A 17,500-nucleotide genomic window follows, 5' to 3' on the forward strand; every position below is an offset into this window, starting at 1 on the left:
GTCTGTTTACTTATTTGTCTGTTTGTATGTATGTATGTTTGTATGTGCGTATGTGTGTATGTGCGTATGTATGTATAATGTTTTTGGATTAGTACTCGACGCAACACAAAGTCCTACCCATGACGAACAGTTGCAGGATGAGTCAAAATGATTATTGTACTAAACAAAAAACTAACGTCAAATCTATTTTGTCTGTTTGTTTGTTTGTTTGTTTGTTTGTTTGTATGTATGTATGTATGTATGTATGTATGTATGTACGTACGTACGTACGTACGCACGCACGCATGTATGTATGTGCGTATGTATGTATGTATGTACGTATGTATGTATGTATGTATGTATATATGCCTGTATGTGAGTGTGTGTACGTATATAGATATGTGTAAGTAGGTGTATTGATGAAGTTTTCCGTTTTCTATTTGCAAGGTTCCTAGACGAGTCTCCCCGATGGCTCCTGAATAAAAAGAGAACAAATGATGCCAACATAATTCTTAGCAACATCGCCAAACTGAATAAAACAGTTTTGCCTCAAACAGAAATCGTCAACATTTTCTCATCGAACGAGAAAAAAGTAGAAATCTGGAAAATGTTTACCATTCCTCAGCTTCTAAAACGGACCCTAATTTTGATGCTAAACTGGTAAGTGATATTACATTTACCATTTTCTGTGTGTTCTTTATCTTTTATCGTTTACTTGTTTCAATCATTTGACTGCAGCCATGCTGGGGCACGGCCTTGAAAATGTTTTAGTTGAATTAATTGATCACAGAACTGTTTTTATGTCTGGTGCTTATTCTCTTTTACTCTTTACTCTTTTACTTGTTTCAGTCATTTGACTGCGGCCATGCTGGAGCACTGCCTTTAGTCGAGCAAATCGACCCCGGGACTTATTCTCTGTAAGCCCAGTACTTACTCTATCGGTCTTTTTTGCCGAACCGCTAAGTGACGGGGACGTAAACACACCAGCATCGGTTGTGAAGCAAGGCTAGGGGGACAAACACAGACACACAAACACACACAGACATACATATATAAATATACATATATACGACAGGCTTCTTTCAGTTTCCGTCTACCAAATCCACTCACAAGGCATTGGTCGGCCCGGGGCTATAGCAGAAGACACTTGCCCAAGATTCCACGCAGTGGGACTGAAACCAGAACCATGTGGTTGGTTAGCAAGCTACTTACCACACAGCCACTCCTGCGTCTATTGATTTATTTTGAACCATTAAGTTATGGAGACATAAACAAACCAACACTGGTCGTCAAGTGGTGTGTAGGACAAACACATGCACAAAGATACACACACACGTAGTTATATATACACCCTTCTTTCCTGAGCGTCCAATAATACTATACTTGTTCCAAGTTCTCGCGTTGTTGTGTTTTCTCTTTGTGTTTTCATGTTTGGATTAACTATGTATATATATATATATATATATATATATATATATATATATATATGATGGGCTTCATTAGGTTTCCATTTATCATATCCGCTCACAAGGCTTTAGTCAGCCCATGGTTATGATAAAAGACACTTGCTCAAGGTAAGGCGCACTGGGATTGAACTTGGAGCCATGTGGTTGCGGAGCAAGCTTCTTACCACACAGCCATACATGTACCTATATTGATCAGAATGATGCAGATATTTGTGGAAGTTTTCTTGCAAGAAATTCATTTGAAGTCAAACTTGAGAGAATATCAAAGATACTAAGTGTGCAAGGATGCTTACATGAAGATGAAATACAGGAACTCTTTTTAGAGCAAAGCAAAGAAGGATAAAATGAGAAGTAAAAACTTAGTTGACCCCTTTGATACCAAGCCACATGAGAATGTCCCTTGTTGTATCATACAGACTTCCTGTTTGATCTAATTTGAAATTTTCCATTAAAATTTCATGTTTATTTGTGTTCCAGTCTTAATTATGGGCAAATCATTTTATTAAATTCTTCTTTATTTTCAAAATTAATTGAAACTAACATTTTTTAACAAAACCATGGTAACGAAAGGGTTAAAGCTGAACAAGTTGTCTGATGCTCCTAAATGTATTGGCCATTCTCTGACAGTTTGTGGTCAAGCCTGCGTCAGTGGAGACTTCTAGCATTCTCAGGCCCTCAACCACGTTCCTGCTTACCACTATCATGGTGGATACAACTATCCACAAGTGTGAGCCCTTGTGGGTCAGAGTGGCTGTTCCAGTGCATCTGGGGCAACACCTTTTCTATTTTGTCGGCGAGGACCTTGAGGCAAACTGACAAATCTTTTTAGGTATTTCTTTTCTGTGAAGAAGAGGAAGGATATGAGGATTTAGGCAGGGCCCTTCATCAAATTTAGAAAACCATATCACTAAGAATTACCGAAGGCTAACAAGTGTCAGACACTGCAGACAAATCAATGAATTCTGCTAATCACAAAATATTTTCTACTCCATGAACATAAACACTCTATACACACATAAACCAAAAAAGGCCACATATACATACAAACCATCTACTCACCATTTATCCAACAGACTAAAGTTGCCCCCATCAATTGACTCTTATTGGCTAGCTCTGTCTCAGTTGTTAAGTTTTCTTAGTTGTCTATATTAGACAGTTAGTTGTATAACTTTATTTACTGGTGGTCTCAATGTTCAAATTATTATAATTCTCTCTAAGAAATTACGTAGCCATCTAACCAGAGTTTGGTCTGCAATTTTTGTGTATGTTTGTACATTATATAAAATCTTTCATTTCTTTTCTATAGGGCGATTGTGAGCTTAGTATATTACGGCCTTACTCTTAATGTTGGCAAATTGTATGGCAATCTCTATATGAATTATTTTTTGAATTCGGTTGTCGAGTTTCCGGCCTTTACTCTGTGCATCCTTCTGTTAAATCGTGTTGGAAGAAAAAAATTGCATACTAGCATGATGGTTTTGACTGGAGTCACTTGTATCGCTGGAATATTTCCCGTCCTCTATGGCACTAAAGGTAAACAAATTATTATTATTATTTCTTTTTATCACAGGTTTTGTTGGAACTCCTTGGGTCATGCATACGTAGCGGGATTGCTACCTGCAACCAACGGTACCACGCTATTCGTTCTTTTCAGCTATCTAATACTTTCCTGATTATTCTGGCCTGGCTAAGGAGGCAAACATTTTGTAACAGTTCTACGGGGCACTTTATTACAATTTCCTTTATATGCCCCTTCATGCCTTCGGATTTTGTTCCCCAAACCCAACAATAATTGGCATTATCTTCAACGTCTTCATTTTCCATAGTCGGACGATTTCGTACTTAAAAGGGTTGTATTTATGTTTTAGCCTTCCTTCTTGACTATTCGTTGGTAAAAAAGGCATGCTACATCAACTATATAGCACATATGGTGCATCTTGTTGACCACCACTAGGTTCGGTCTGTTATGCCATAGCACCTGATCTGTTTGGGTTGGAAAATCCCAGAGTGATTTGCAAGTCTCCAACTCCGCCACTCTCTTCGGTTTGTGCTCATACCACGTCTTGCCTCTCTCTAGCCCCCACTTTTCGCGCAGTGTCCAGTGTAGCACTTTCGCTACCTGGTCGTGTCGCCACAACTTGCAGTGGTTTGGGGCAAGTGCAGGGCATTCGTTCGTCATATGGACAATTGTTTCATTCACTCTATTTCAGATGCGGCACAGCAGAGGCTCTTACTCATTCCTAAGGTTGACCCTCCAGTTCAAAGCTTGGTCTTGCACTGCCAGTGTAATGCTCTCGGTCTCTTTTTTTAGGGTTCTTTTCATCAACCAATTCCACCTATTTTTTTCCAGCAACTTCTGTTGTGGTTACATGGAATTGATTGTGTAGTCCATTCTTTCGTAATGCTTCTTCCCGTCCGTTTTTTACTTCTTCCTTTGTTTCTCCTTTCTTCTCTGCTTTTAATACTCCCTCATTCGTAAGTGACACTAGCAAGGTTTCCTTACTTTCGACTAGGTATCTCATTAAACTCTCGAGTTCGATACACACGCAGATCTTTCACATTTACCTGTCCTCTTCCTCCACTTTCTCTCTTCATGTAATGGCAATCAGTGTCTGAACGTGGATGATGGGCTCCATGCATCATTAGGCGCTTTCATGACTTCCTGTCCATTTCTTTTAGCTCCTCCTCTGTCCACTTCAGCATCTCAGAGCCATACCGAGCTACTGCGATTGCGCGCAAGTTTATTGCCGAAATAATGTTTCTGGAATTTAGCTTTGAAGCCAATATTTTTCTCATTCGTCGCATGAACTCTATTTTTGTCTTTTTGTTTTCCTGTCGTGGTGCTTGATTCCATCTGCCTCAAGTACTCCCAGGTATTTATAGCTGGATGGAGATTGAATTACCTTCATCATTTCACCACTTGGCAACCATATAGCTTCTGTCCTGGCAAGCTTTCCTCGTCTCATCCCCATTGTAACACATTTTGAGAGTCCAAACCCTATGTTAATATCATTAGAGAAAATCCGCACAGACTGGGCTAGGCTGTCCAGTGCAGCCTCAGTTTTTTTGTGAATAGCTTCAGGTCGTCCATGAATAGCAAGTGGTTCAGTTTTCTCTTGCCACTTCCCAAATCATACCCCAACTTTGTTTTCTGTAGTATTTCACTCAAGGGGATCATTCCCAGCATGAAGATCAGTGGGTGGGACACTGTCCCCCTGGAAGATTCCTCTCTTGATTTTCACCTCTCCCTAATGCTTGATTCCCCGCTGTCAATTCCGTTTACCAACATTTCATGCTATTCTGTGTAAGGCTTCTCATGTTTTCTGCTACTCCATACATTTCCATTGTTCTTATTATCCAGGAATGTTGTATCATATTGTAAGTTTTACGATAGTCAACCCATGCTCAGGTTGGTGTGTCTTCTCTTGCAGTTCCTTATCAATTAAGAGCTGATCCTTCGTTCCCCGGCCCCTCTTTTGGCACCCTTCCCGTTCAATAGGCAGCAGCCCACTTCTTTCCAAGTATCTCTACAGTTCACCAGACAAAATACCTCACATTGGTTTCTACATTAGCGAAATAAATGTTATTGGTTGAAAGTTGGATGCAGCATTTCCTTTTTCAGGATCCTTGGCACATAACAATGTCTTTCCCTTTGTCATCCAGCTGGGTACTGTGCCTTCTCGCAACCACTCATCTAACTGTTACGCTATCTTTTCATGGAGCCCTCTCAGCTTCTTCATCCAGTAACCTTGGACCCTACCCAGGCCTGGTCTCTTCCAATTTGAGAATTTTCTCAACTATTTTTTATTATGTGTGTAGTTATCTTTAATTTTATTATTATTATGATTATTATTTTCATCATCATCATCCTTATTATTATTGTTGTTGTTGTTGTTGTCATTATTATTATTATTATTAATATTATTATTATTATTATTATATTATTATTATTATTATTATTATATCAGTAGTTTTATTTTTATAGCGTGCTTTCACTTCACTACCGAGCGCAGCTCTGTGTGCCTTGGGTATTGCTGTGATTGTTGTGATGCTCTGATGGTTATTGTATGGAAAGTGTTCTGCGTAAGATGTGTGCAGTGCCTAGTAGTGCAATTTTCTGTATGTATATGTGTTTGTAAGTCCTGGTGTTTTTGTTATGTATTTGTCTGAATATTTTTTTATCATGCCTAATGCACCTACTATGATAGGAATTGTTTCTGTTTTCAGATTCCACATTCTAGTTACTCTATTTCCAGGTCTTTGTATTTTGAGAGTTTCTCCATTTCTTTTAGAGACACGTTGTCATCAGCCGGTATTGATACATCAATTAGAAAGCATTTTGTTTCTTCATGGTCTCTGACAACTATATCTGGTCTGTTGGCCTTAATTTCTCTGTCTGTGTGTATCGGCATATCCCAGAGTATGGTTGCTTTCTCGTTTTCTGTGACCTTTTCTGGTGTGTGCCTATACCATCTTTTTTCTGTTGTTATTCCATAGTGTTGACATAGCTTCCAATGTATGTAGGTTCCAACTCTGTCATGTCTGTGAATATATTCCTTCTTAGCCAGGACTGGGCAGCTAGAGATAATATGATTTATTGTTTCTTGTCCATCTCCAATAATAATAATAATAATAATTATTATTATTATTTTATTATTATTATTATTATTATTATTATTATTATTATTATTATTATTAATACAATTATTATTATTTTATTGTCTTTGCACAGCTTCTAACGCTGTACTACGGTACCAGCTGTTCACTACCAGTGAACTAAGCTAACTCCTCGTATTTTTCGAGCATCTTCCGGAGTATTCAAGCGTTTTCCAGGCAGTGCTGTTTTCTGAAAGTGATCCACTCTTTTTGCAACCCCTATTTGTTCCACGTACTTCTCGAGATTTTTGCTCAGTGTTTCCAGGGCTCCGACAATTATTGGTGCTGCTACAACCTTTTTGATCGACCACACCTGCTTAACCTCCCAAGCTAACCTGTCATATCTATCGACTTTTCTTTTTTCCTTACCGCATACCTTGTCATCTGGGCATGCTATATCTATGATCCAGTATAGTTTGGTTTCTTTCTCAATTAAGACTATGTCTGGCTTCCTATTCTCTATCTCATGGTCGCACTGAATCATAAAATCCCACAGGTTCTTTGCATTATCATTTTCGATGATGCCTTCTAGCTTATATCCGTACCACTTTTTTGCTCTGTCAAGTCCATACTTGTTGCATGGTATCCAATGGACAAGCCTAGCTATATTGTCGTGACGTCTTTTATATTCATTTTGGGTTCAATGTAATGTTCTGTTATGTTCCGTATGGTCAAATGGTTAAGAAGCTTGCTTCACAACCCCACGTTCAGTTAATGTCATTTTCTATAACCTTGGACTCAACCCATACTTTCTACCTGCCTACTTGTACTTCCTTGTGGCATTCATCCGGGATGGATCGAGCCAGCTCTGACAGGAGTTTCAGTGAGGTCACAAGTTCACATGTGGTCCTCAGTCACATGCACACACACACACACACTTTGGGATAGTGAGATCCATAACAGCTCATCTTGCTGTTGATTGTTGACCATCGCAGAGGATCCACTGACCAAGTCTCTTCTAATTATTGAAGGAGACATAGCCTGGGTTTCAAGGGGATTTCTAGAGACATGCTTTAAAAACAGTTAAGAGGTCACTCACTCCCAGTGGGCTTCTAGCATGCTGGGCACCAACCCACAATTTCTGAGGGCCTGTGCTTTGTGAATGAGACTTGGTAGGTGAAAACTGTAGAGAAGCCCACATATTGAAATTATGTACAGTTTAGTCAGCCATTCTGTCATTTTAATTTTACCTGAGAATTGTATTGAGGGTCCACGTGTCTGTGAAATACCGAAAAGGGTTGTTTTTTGTTTTTACTTAAGAATTCTGTCTTTTATCTTTTTCTTTTTCAGCCCATCGATGGATGTTAACTGCCAGTTCGATATTAGGCCGTTTGTTTATCACTTCAGCTTTTGGAATCGTGTATTTATACACTTTGGAATTATATCCAACTTGTATAAGAAACGGTGCATTGGGGGCTTTGTCAACCTTTGCACGTTTTGGTGGGGCTTTAGCACCTTACATTCTCAACTTTGTAAGTATTTAGATTCTTTCAGACTTGCTATTTGTTTTGTTGTTCGCCCCTTTTGTTAGTCCATCCATCATGGAACCAGCACAACTAGTAAAGAGACAGAGCTAGGCTTATCTTTCTATGGATTTACATAACAACATACGAATAAGGAAATATTATCCATCAGACCAGGCACAATGGCTATAAACCTTTTGTTACCGTGTTTGGGATGAAATACACTGTATTTGTTTCAAAGAATTTAGTAAAATAGCTAAACCTTTTCTTACCACATCTCTGAAATACACAGCCTTTGTTTTAATTAATTTTGAAATAACGAAGAATTTAGTGGAATAACTTTGTTATTATTAAGCTACTACTTCAGGTGGTGAGCTGGCAGAATCATTAACAGACTGTAACAAATTCTTGGCAGCATTTCGTCCGTCTTTACATTCTGAGTTGAAATTCCACTGAGGTCAACTTTGCCTTTCACCCTTTCGGGATCAATAAAATAAGTACCAGTTACATATTTCCCCAAAATTGCTGGCCTTGTGCCAAAATTTGAAACCGTTATTAAGCCGCTATATGTATATGTATTATAATTGTTTTCTATATATGTATTAATATTTTTGTTGCTGTCTTCGCTTGTCCCTTTGGCCATATTCTGTTTATTTAGCTCATTATTTTGTCCCTCGTCCGTCCACAAACAGTCTCCCCTCGAATTACTTTTATCCATTTTCGTTTGTCTATTTCCGTATACCTTTTTTCATCTTTATTTGTCCGTCTCGTTTCGTCTTGTCATGTTCTGGTTATACTCCCATCAAGTTCTCTCGCTGGTTGCCTCCAGGGTGGAAGAAATATTATCAATAATGGCACGAAATTGCACCCGACCCCTTGGTCAATAACTGATGAGAAGTTAGTGACTTTCTGTGTTTGTTCTCCATTCATCTGTGAATTTGGTATACGTTTTTCAACCTCACCTTCCGCGTTTTTTTTTTCCATTCGTTTGTTTATTACAATAAGTGTTTAACTTCTGATAGCATTATTCTCGTAACGCATTCCTTGTTTTTATCTATCTATCTATCTATCTATCTATCTATCTATCTATCTATCTATCTATCTATCTGTCTGTCTTTCTGTCTGTCTGTCTGTCTGTCTGTCTGTCTGTCTGTCTGTATGTATGTATGTATGTATGTATGTATGTATGTGTGTGTGTGTGTGTGTGTGTGTGTGTTGTGTGTGTGTGTGTGTGTGTGTGTGTGTGTGTGTGTGTGTGTGTACTAGCAGAAATTCCCGTCGTTGACTTGGTTCAGAAAGAGTCTTCAAAAATTATACCCTGATTTATGAAAGTTACTGCTTCGATATTATTGAATGTTTTGTAGCGGAATATCCGCAAGCTCTTTATTGCCAGGTTTCAGCCCAAAAAGTTATAATATTTTACTAATGGGTCTACGGATCTTCAGTCTCTTCTACTCTTTCTCTTTTCCGACGCTAAGATTGCTTAGGTAGACCAAATCTAATTTTTTTCAGAGGCATTGTTGTAGGGTGAATTAATCTATAAGACAGGGAACTTAACTCATGTTAGCAAACGGATTTTACCGATGTGAAAATTGGTAAAAGTTATGGTTGAAAAGCTATTTTTACTGCTATCGGGGGGTGGGGCTGCCTTGGTAAAAATAAGTCAGCCATGGTCGTGACCAATGTACTCCTAAAATTGGAGTTACATGCGTGCTAATTTGTGGACGTTCATTAAGTATATTCACGTACACACACACATCCTGCTTGTTATATATATATATATATAATATATATATATATATTAAAAGTGAGTTGTGTGGGTTATCGCACGAGTGGGATTATATAAAAAAAAGGTTTGAAAATGCAATTTAAACGATGTTATTTACTTAACCGGTTTCACTCTTTGGTTAAAAGATTGTCAAAGTTACATTTAGGAAACATTGAATAATATGGGTTCAAAAAAAGTTTTTTACATAATTGTCACATTGAATTATGCATTCAAAAAAGTTTTTAATAATTGTCACATTGGATATTATGAATTCAAAAATGTTTTTTTATACATAATTGTCACATTACATGTATAAATATAGTGTTGGTAACAGAGAAGTTCAATAGTGTGATGAGAATATTGGGAAAATTTGGCAGAAAAGGATAAAACAAATATATATTGGGAATTGGTTGCGTTTAATTATTGGTTGTCGCAAATTGTCACATTACATGTATATATATACAATCTTCGGTATATATATACAGCCTTTTGACAGCACAAAAATTAAAATGGATTTTTTATACATCTCAGAATATTTTAAGTACAAGGCGAGAGAATATGTTTTTACTGACCTGTTGGTATTAGCAGAAAGGCTGAACTGAGAGAACAGAGGAGTAGCCAATGTGGTGTTATACTTCCCTTTATGCATGAAGATTTTGGGGTTATCAGGAGGTTAGTATGCGGGTGTGAATAGATGTGTCCGTGCCCGCTGGTCAGATAGCGTCTGTTTGTCACACACATATACACACACACACACACACCACACACAACACACCACACACACACACACATAGTAAACAAACACACAACCCACATACAACAACACCACACAACACACACAGAACACCACAACCCACACACAAACGCACCCACATATATGACATATACACACAGCACACAAATATATATGTATATATAATAACACACAGATATATAACACACATACACACACAACACACCACACACACACACACACACACACAACACAACCACACATACATACATATATAAATATCACACAAATACACCTAGCATATATATACAACATACAATACACAATACAGCATGTAAGTAATATACATACACAATATATGCATGCAATATACATACGCAGTACATACATATAATATATATATATAGACAATGCATAAATATATACACATATAAATATAAATAGGTTTGCATACACATACAAGATGTACCACATATACACACAATACACATACATACAAACGCATACACATACACGTACGCATACATATAATATATATATATACACACACACACACACACACATAACATACATACACAATGTATACATATATATACACGCAATGCACATACATGTATTCATGCATATATAGCACACCTACAATATACATATATACACTGCACACATACACACACATATATACACTTAATGTACACATACATATACAATACACATACATACAATATACATATACACAATGCGCATGCAAATAATGTACATGTTTATACACACATAAACAAGCAAATAAATATACACACACACACATACACACACACACATATATATACAACATATATATATATATATATACACACATACATACATACATACATGCACATACATATATTTTTTCAGACACATACATACATATATATATATATAAAAAATTCCCCCCCACACACACAAATTACAACCTATAGCGTACACACTCAAATATATCTCTACATGCCGCACACACAAACAAACAAAGTACTAACATATACACACATACCATGCATATACACACAAACCACACCACACACATATATATATATATATATATATTTAAAAACAAATACACATGTAAATACATACATACGTACATAATGCTCACACACACACACATACACACCACACCCGTACACAGTGCACACACACCACACATATATACACACGTGCACACACACATACACACAACGCGCGTGCACGCACACACATACAACACACGCACACAGTGCACACACACACACAATATATATATACACCCGCGCAGCACACACACACACAACGTGCACACACACACACACACACCACACACACACACACAGCCTTTCTGCTAATACCAACAGGTCAGTAAAAAACATATTCTCGCCTTGTACTTAAAATATTCTGAGATGTATAAAAAATCCATTTAATTTTTGCTGTCAAAAGGGTATATATATACCGAAGATTGTATATAATACATGTAATGTGACAATTGCGACAACCAATAATTAAACGCAACCAATCCCAATAATATATTTGTTTTATCCTTTTCTGCCAAATTTTCCCAAATATTTCATCACACTATTGAACTTCTCTGTACCAAACACTATATTTATACATGTATGTGACAATTATGTAAAAAAAACATTTTTGAATTCATAATATCCAATGTGACAATATGTAAAAACTTTTTGAATGCATAATATTCAATGTGACAATTATGTAAAAAACTTTTTTTTGAACCCATATATTCAATGTTTCCTTAAATGTAACTTTGACAATCTTTTACCAAAGAGTGAAACCGGTTAAGTAAAAAACATCGTTTAAATTGCATTTTCAAACCTTTTTTCTTATATATATATATATATATATATATATATATATATGCTGACATTAAAACACGGTGGTCATGGTGGGAACAACTTTGACAATAAGTGTGCTTGTTCAGTAATGATCTGGGGCCAAACAACAACAAAATAAGCAAAACATGTTTTTAAATTGCTGTCCCTGTTTCTGTTCTTTTTTTTTCAGTCAGATTTGGTTTCTGGCAAGGTTGGTCGAATACTGCCGATGGTTCTTATGGGAGCACTTTCCATAATCGCGGGGCTATTGTCACTCTTGCTACCCGAAACAAACAACAGGAAAATGATGGACAACTTCAATGATGTGACCAAATCTGGAAAACTGGAGTTCGCGTAGGTGTCTCTCATGTGATTTAAACATCATCCTTGTCAACATCATCCATGTCAACACCATCATCATCCCCATCAGCAGTAGCATCGTAATTGTCATCATCATCATAACCGTTTTCATCAACAAAACCATCGCCAATATAATTACCATTATCATCATCATTGTCAACATCATTGCCATCATTATCATTGTTGTCATTATTATCATCATCATAACCATCACCATCAGCAACATAGTAATTATCATCATCATCATCATCATCATCATCATCATTATGAACCAAGAAGCAAGCCTTTAATCAATCATTCGACCTGCTAGAAATTACAGCCTGTCACCTGAAAGAAAAAGGAAGGACACATTGAATAATGAGGGATAATGGCCAGAAAACAAAGCCGGCTGCTTTGAAACAATGTCCTGGGAAGGAAAGATTAACTGTTGTGGTTAACAGTGCTGTAGCATGGGCAAGACCAAAGGACAGTTGCTCTGGACTCAAAGTTCTTAGAAGACACAAAATTGCAAAAGAAAAATCAAATGAAATGCTTGTGTGGTAGGAAGTTTGCTTCCCAACCACATGGTTTCAGGTTCAGTCCCACTGCATGACACCTTGAGAAAGTGTTTTCTGCTATGGCCCCGGGCCAACCAAAGCTTTATAAGTGGTTTTGGTAGATGGAAACTGTATGAAGCCTCTTGTATGTATGTATGTATGTATGTATGTAGTATCTATCTATCTATCTGTATATATATATATAGATATACATATACACACCACACACACACACACTGTTGTGTCTGGGGAGAGTCATTCTCTTTTTGTCACTTATAATTTAACACACTCACCGGTAAAGTTTCCACTCATTTCCTTCTTTATTTTTCAAAATTTTCGTTGCGTCTTGCAGCCTTTTCCATAGTTTTGACTTAAAACTACTGAAAAGGTTGCAAGACGCAACGAAAATTTTAGAAAATTAAAGAAGGAATTGAGTGGAAATTTTCCCGGTGTGTATGTTAAATTACAAGGCCCTAAAAGAGAATGACTCTCCCAAGACATAACAGGATTCAACGCACGAACTCACATAAGGAATCTTGCAAACCAAATCCCAAAACGAAATGTAATATATAATATATTATATATATATATATATATATATATATATATATATAAATTCCACTACGATAAATTTCACTGTAATATGAATACATTTTAGGTAACATTTTATTCACATATTTACACAAAAATGATGGCGTGTACATAAAAACAAAGTTATGAAAAAATGTTTAATATATTTGAAGAAAGTTCGTTTGTGACAAATTGCTTGCAACATTTCTTTAAAATCACTGAGTGTTTTCAGATTGATGATTTTCAACTAGCTTCTTTAGTCTTCAATCATTTGATAGGACTTTTTTTGTCGAGTCCCCATATCGAATGTGCGCAATTTCCGTCTGACTTAAATCTTCTTCAGTCTTATGAGCATTGCAAAGTTTCCATACATTTAGATGTGTGTATTTTATCGATGACCACACACCATTGAGGAACCCGTCTACCGAATTATTTGCTCTTGTCAAGTCATTTAAAACGCGGTCGCGTATATTCCAGAGTTGGATAGGAAGCTATGGGGTTTCTCTTCGTCGACGAAGACCGCGTCCCCTTGCAGTCCCAATGTATGAATTCTCAAAATAAGTGATAAACTCAGAAGAGATGCTTTCATCATCAGACATATCTTCAAATCCATTGAAGACATCTTCAATTGGCTAAAATGCTAAAGCGGAAAAATACTTAATTTTAAGCTGAAAACTTTCATCCGTGTTGTATCTCCTAATTTCACCAAGTGCAGCTACCTTCCACCAAACAGACTACCGGAGATGTAAAACACACCCAACTACTTCAAAATGCGGAAATACAGAAACAAATGAATTATGGAGAGCTTTTTCAAAGTACATGAGACAGATCGCAGGTCGACAATTTGCCCTTAAATCCCGCACGGCAGATAGAACTCGATGATATGAGGTTTCTTTTTTGTCAGGAAGTAAGGCAAATAGCCTGAGCACACATGACCCTCCAATGATGATATGTAGAGTGAAAAACTGACACCACAAACTGGGAGTCACCTTAAAAGTCCCATAACAGGCCCAATTTTCAGAGTTTTCGAGATCATCCAAGCATTTTTCTGAGGAAAAAACTAAAATTTTGCTTGAGTCATTAAAGACCAAAAACAAGGACTCATTTTCTAAGTATTTAACTGCATCAGGAATTTCAAACCCTGAACGACAAGTTGGAAGTGCTGGGATTCCTAAAGGATGCTGCCTCCACTTACGTATGTTATGTGAAAGTCCAGGAATTGTTCGCAACAATTATTGTGGTTCCTCATCGAGATTTTGGACAGCAGTAACTATTACTTCCGTGAAGATACTGTGCCCATTCCCATTACTTCACTTTTCATTGAATGCCTTTCGGGCATTAACATGTACACTGCATATGGCGGTGAGCTGGCAGAAACGTCAGCACGCCGGGCGAAATGCTTAGTGGTATTTCGTCTACCGTTACGTTCTGAGTTCAAATTCCGCCGAGGTCGACTTTGCCTTTCATCCTTTCGGAGTCGATGAAATAAGTACCAGTTACGAACTGGGGTCGATATAATCGACTTAATCCGTTCGTCTGTCCTTGTTTCTCCTCTCTGTGTTTAGTCCCTTGTGGGCAGTAAAGAAAGAAATAGGTATTTCGTCTACCGTTACGTTCTGAGTTCAAATTCCGCCGAGGTCGACTTTGCCTTTCATCCTTTCGGAGTCGATGAAATAAGTACCAGTTACGAACTGGGGTCGATATAATTGACTTAATCCGTTTGTCTGTCCTTGTTTGTCACCTCTGGGTTTAGCCCCTTGTGGGAAGTAAAGAAATAAGAAACGTTAGTACGCCGGGCGAAATGTTTTTCGGTATTTCGTCAGTTTTTACATTCTGAGTTCAAATTCTGCCAGGGTCGAGTTTACCTTTCATCCTTTCGGGGTCGATAAGTTAAGTACAAGTTGCGTACTGGGATCGATTTAATCGACTGGTTCCCTCTTCCAAAATTTCAGGCCTTGTGCCTAGATTAGAAACAAATGTGCACTGCTTACTGAGTGATTATACGAACCCGTTGAAAAAATAACTTCTGGTATACTAGAGTTGAAAGTTGTATGTCTAGCCCTGCAACCGTAGTGGAATTTACCTTAGTGGAATACACCACAGCGAATGTTACCTATCGTAAAATTTACCGCAATGGAATTTACCGGCCACGCCTAAACGATGCATGATGGGAAAATACTCCGAAAATAAATTAACCCTGAAAGGAAAGAAACTCTAACCTTTCCATTAGACACATTATGATGAGCAAAATATTTTAAAGTGAAAATGATATATATATATATATATATATATAAATTTTATTCAACGCGTAGATAGTAGATACTGAACAGTATATATATATTATATATTATATATATATATATATATATATATATATATATATATTATATATATATATATATATATATATATATATATATATATATTTTACATTACTTAATCATCGTTATATTTTTATCTTATATTTAATATTTCTATTATATGTAATTTTCTAGACGGTGTAATTTAATTTTGCATTTTGAATTGATAAAAGGTGTTATTTTTCTAATTTTTCTAATTTATATATATATCATATTTTGTGAAATTTGATTTGGTATTTCTAAATTGAATTTTTCCCTGTAAATTTGGAATAATGTTCCCTCAGATTATTATGCTTATATATATATAGCATGATAGATAGATAGATAGATAGATAGATAGATAGATAGATAGATAGATAGATAGATAGATAGATAGATAGATAGATAGATAGATTTTTTTTTAATTTCTTTATTAACCACAAGGGGCTAAACACAGAGGGGACAAACAAGGACAGACAAACGGATTAAGTCGATTACGTTAACCCCAGTGCGTAACTGGAACTTAATTTATCGACCCCGAAAGGATGAAAGGCAAAGTCGACCTCGGCGGAATTTGAACCCAGAACGTAACGGCAGACGAAATACGGCTACGCATTTCGCCCGGCGTGCTAACGTTTCTGCCAGTTCGCCGCCTTATAAAATAGATAGATAGATAGATAGATAGATAGATAGATAGATAGATAGATAGATAGATAGATAGATAGATAGATAGATAGATAGATAGATAGATGGTTCTCTATCAATTCTACCTATATGGGAACTATAAATATATATGTGTGGATGTATGTACGTGTGGGTATATTTGTGTCTGCTTCTTCTCCCCTCCTCCGCTTGACAACCAGCATTGGCGTGTATATAGTCTCATAGCTTAGTGGTTCAGCCAAAAGACACCAATAGATTATGTACCAGACTAAAAATGCAAGTTCTGGGGTCGAATCATTCAGCTAAAATTCTTCAAACCAGTGCTCCAGTATGGCCACAATCTCATGCTTGAAACAAATAAAAAATAAGAGATAAAAAAATTAAAATAGCCCATTTTCGCCATTTACTGAGAATGTGATTGCTTTGCCCCCTTTTGTTGATTGCCGTTGCAATGCCAGTGGGGTTTAATGCCGAGCAGTGAAAGGTGGGCACTGTATGAGTGAAAATAGGAGGGCAAAGAGAGTGATTCAGTGGTAGCTGAATGGATATGAGCTGAGACTAGCTAACTCCCAGGAGCAGCAGCATAGGTAGAGAAGGTTTGCACAATAACATCAACAGTAACAACATCATTGATTTTATAAGAATCTTAATCATCATCATCATCTTGCCCATCATCTTCTGTATCATCAGCCGAAGCAATATCGTCGTCGTCGTCGTCCTCCTCCTCCTCATCACTATCATCATCATCATCATCATCACTATTATCATCATATTTCAAAATAGTAAACATTATTTTGCTAAATGTCTGATTGGTTCTTCCCTCTTTTTCTTTCTTTCTTTCTTTCTTTCTTCCCTTCCAGTACTAAAAAGGATGCAATTCTAAAGGAAGAAACTCACCCAATGAAACCGAGACAATCTGCAGAGGATATAAAATCTTAATTTACGTATGTATGTATGTATGTATGTATGTATGTATGTATGTATGTATGTATGTATGTATGTATGTATGTATGTGCGTATGTGCGTATGTATGTATGTATGTATGTATGTATGTATGTACGTACGTATGTATGTATGTATGTATGTATGTATGTATGTGCATATGTATGTATGTATGTATGTA

General features: G+C 36.8%; 2 protein-coding genes across 3 annotated transcripts in view; both read left to right on the forward strand.

The window, feature by feature from the left end:
* Nucleotides 1-17,500, forward strand: part of LOC118764674 (organic cation transporter protein-like) — a 429,478-nt gene that overhangs the window by 340,130 nt on the left and 71,848 nt on the right. The gene's annotated exons all lie outside the window — the stretch shown is intronic.
* LOC115215463 (organic cation transporter protein-like) overlaps nt 2,857-17,500 on the forward strand; it is a 35,774-nt gene continuing 21,130 nt past the window's right edge. The window contains exons 1-4 of one of the 2 annotated variants that reach the window (XM_029784627.2): nt 2,857-2,978; nt 7,392-7,573; nt 12,100-12,263; nt 17,238-17,317. In XM_029784627.2, coding sequence (XP_029640487.2) covers nt 2,915-2,978; nt 7,392-7,573; nt 12,100-12,263; nt 17,238-17,316 — 489 coding nt within the window. In that variant the 5' untranslated portion in view covers nt 2,857-2,914 and the 3' untranslated portion in view covers nt 17,317. Of the gene's footprint in view, nt 2,979-7,391; nt 7,574-12,099; nt 12,264-17,237; nt 17,362-17,500 lie in introns of both variants that reach the window. The other variant, XM_036506074.1, reaches the window with a different exon arrangement.

Source organism: Octopus sinensis, linkage group LG9 (assembly GCF_006345805.1).
Source record: "Octopus sinensis linkage group LG9, ASM634580v1, whole genome shotgun sequence".
Lineage (NCBI taxonomy): Eukaryota > Metazoa > Mollusca > Cephalopoda > Octopoda > Octopodidae > Octopus > Octopus sinensis.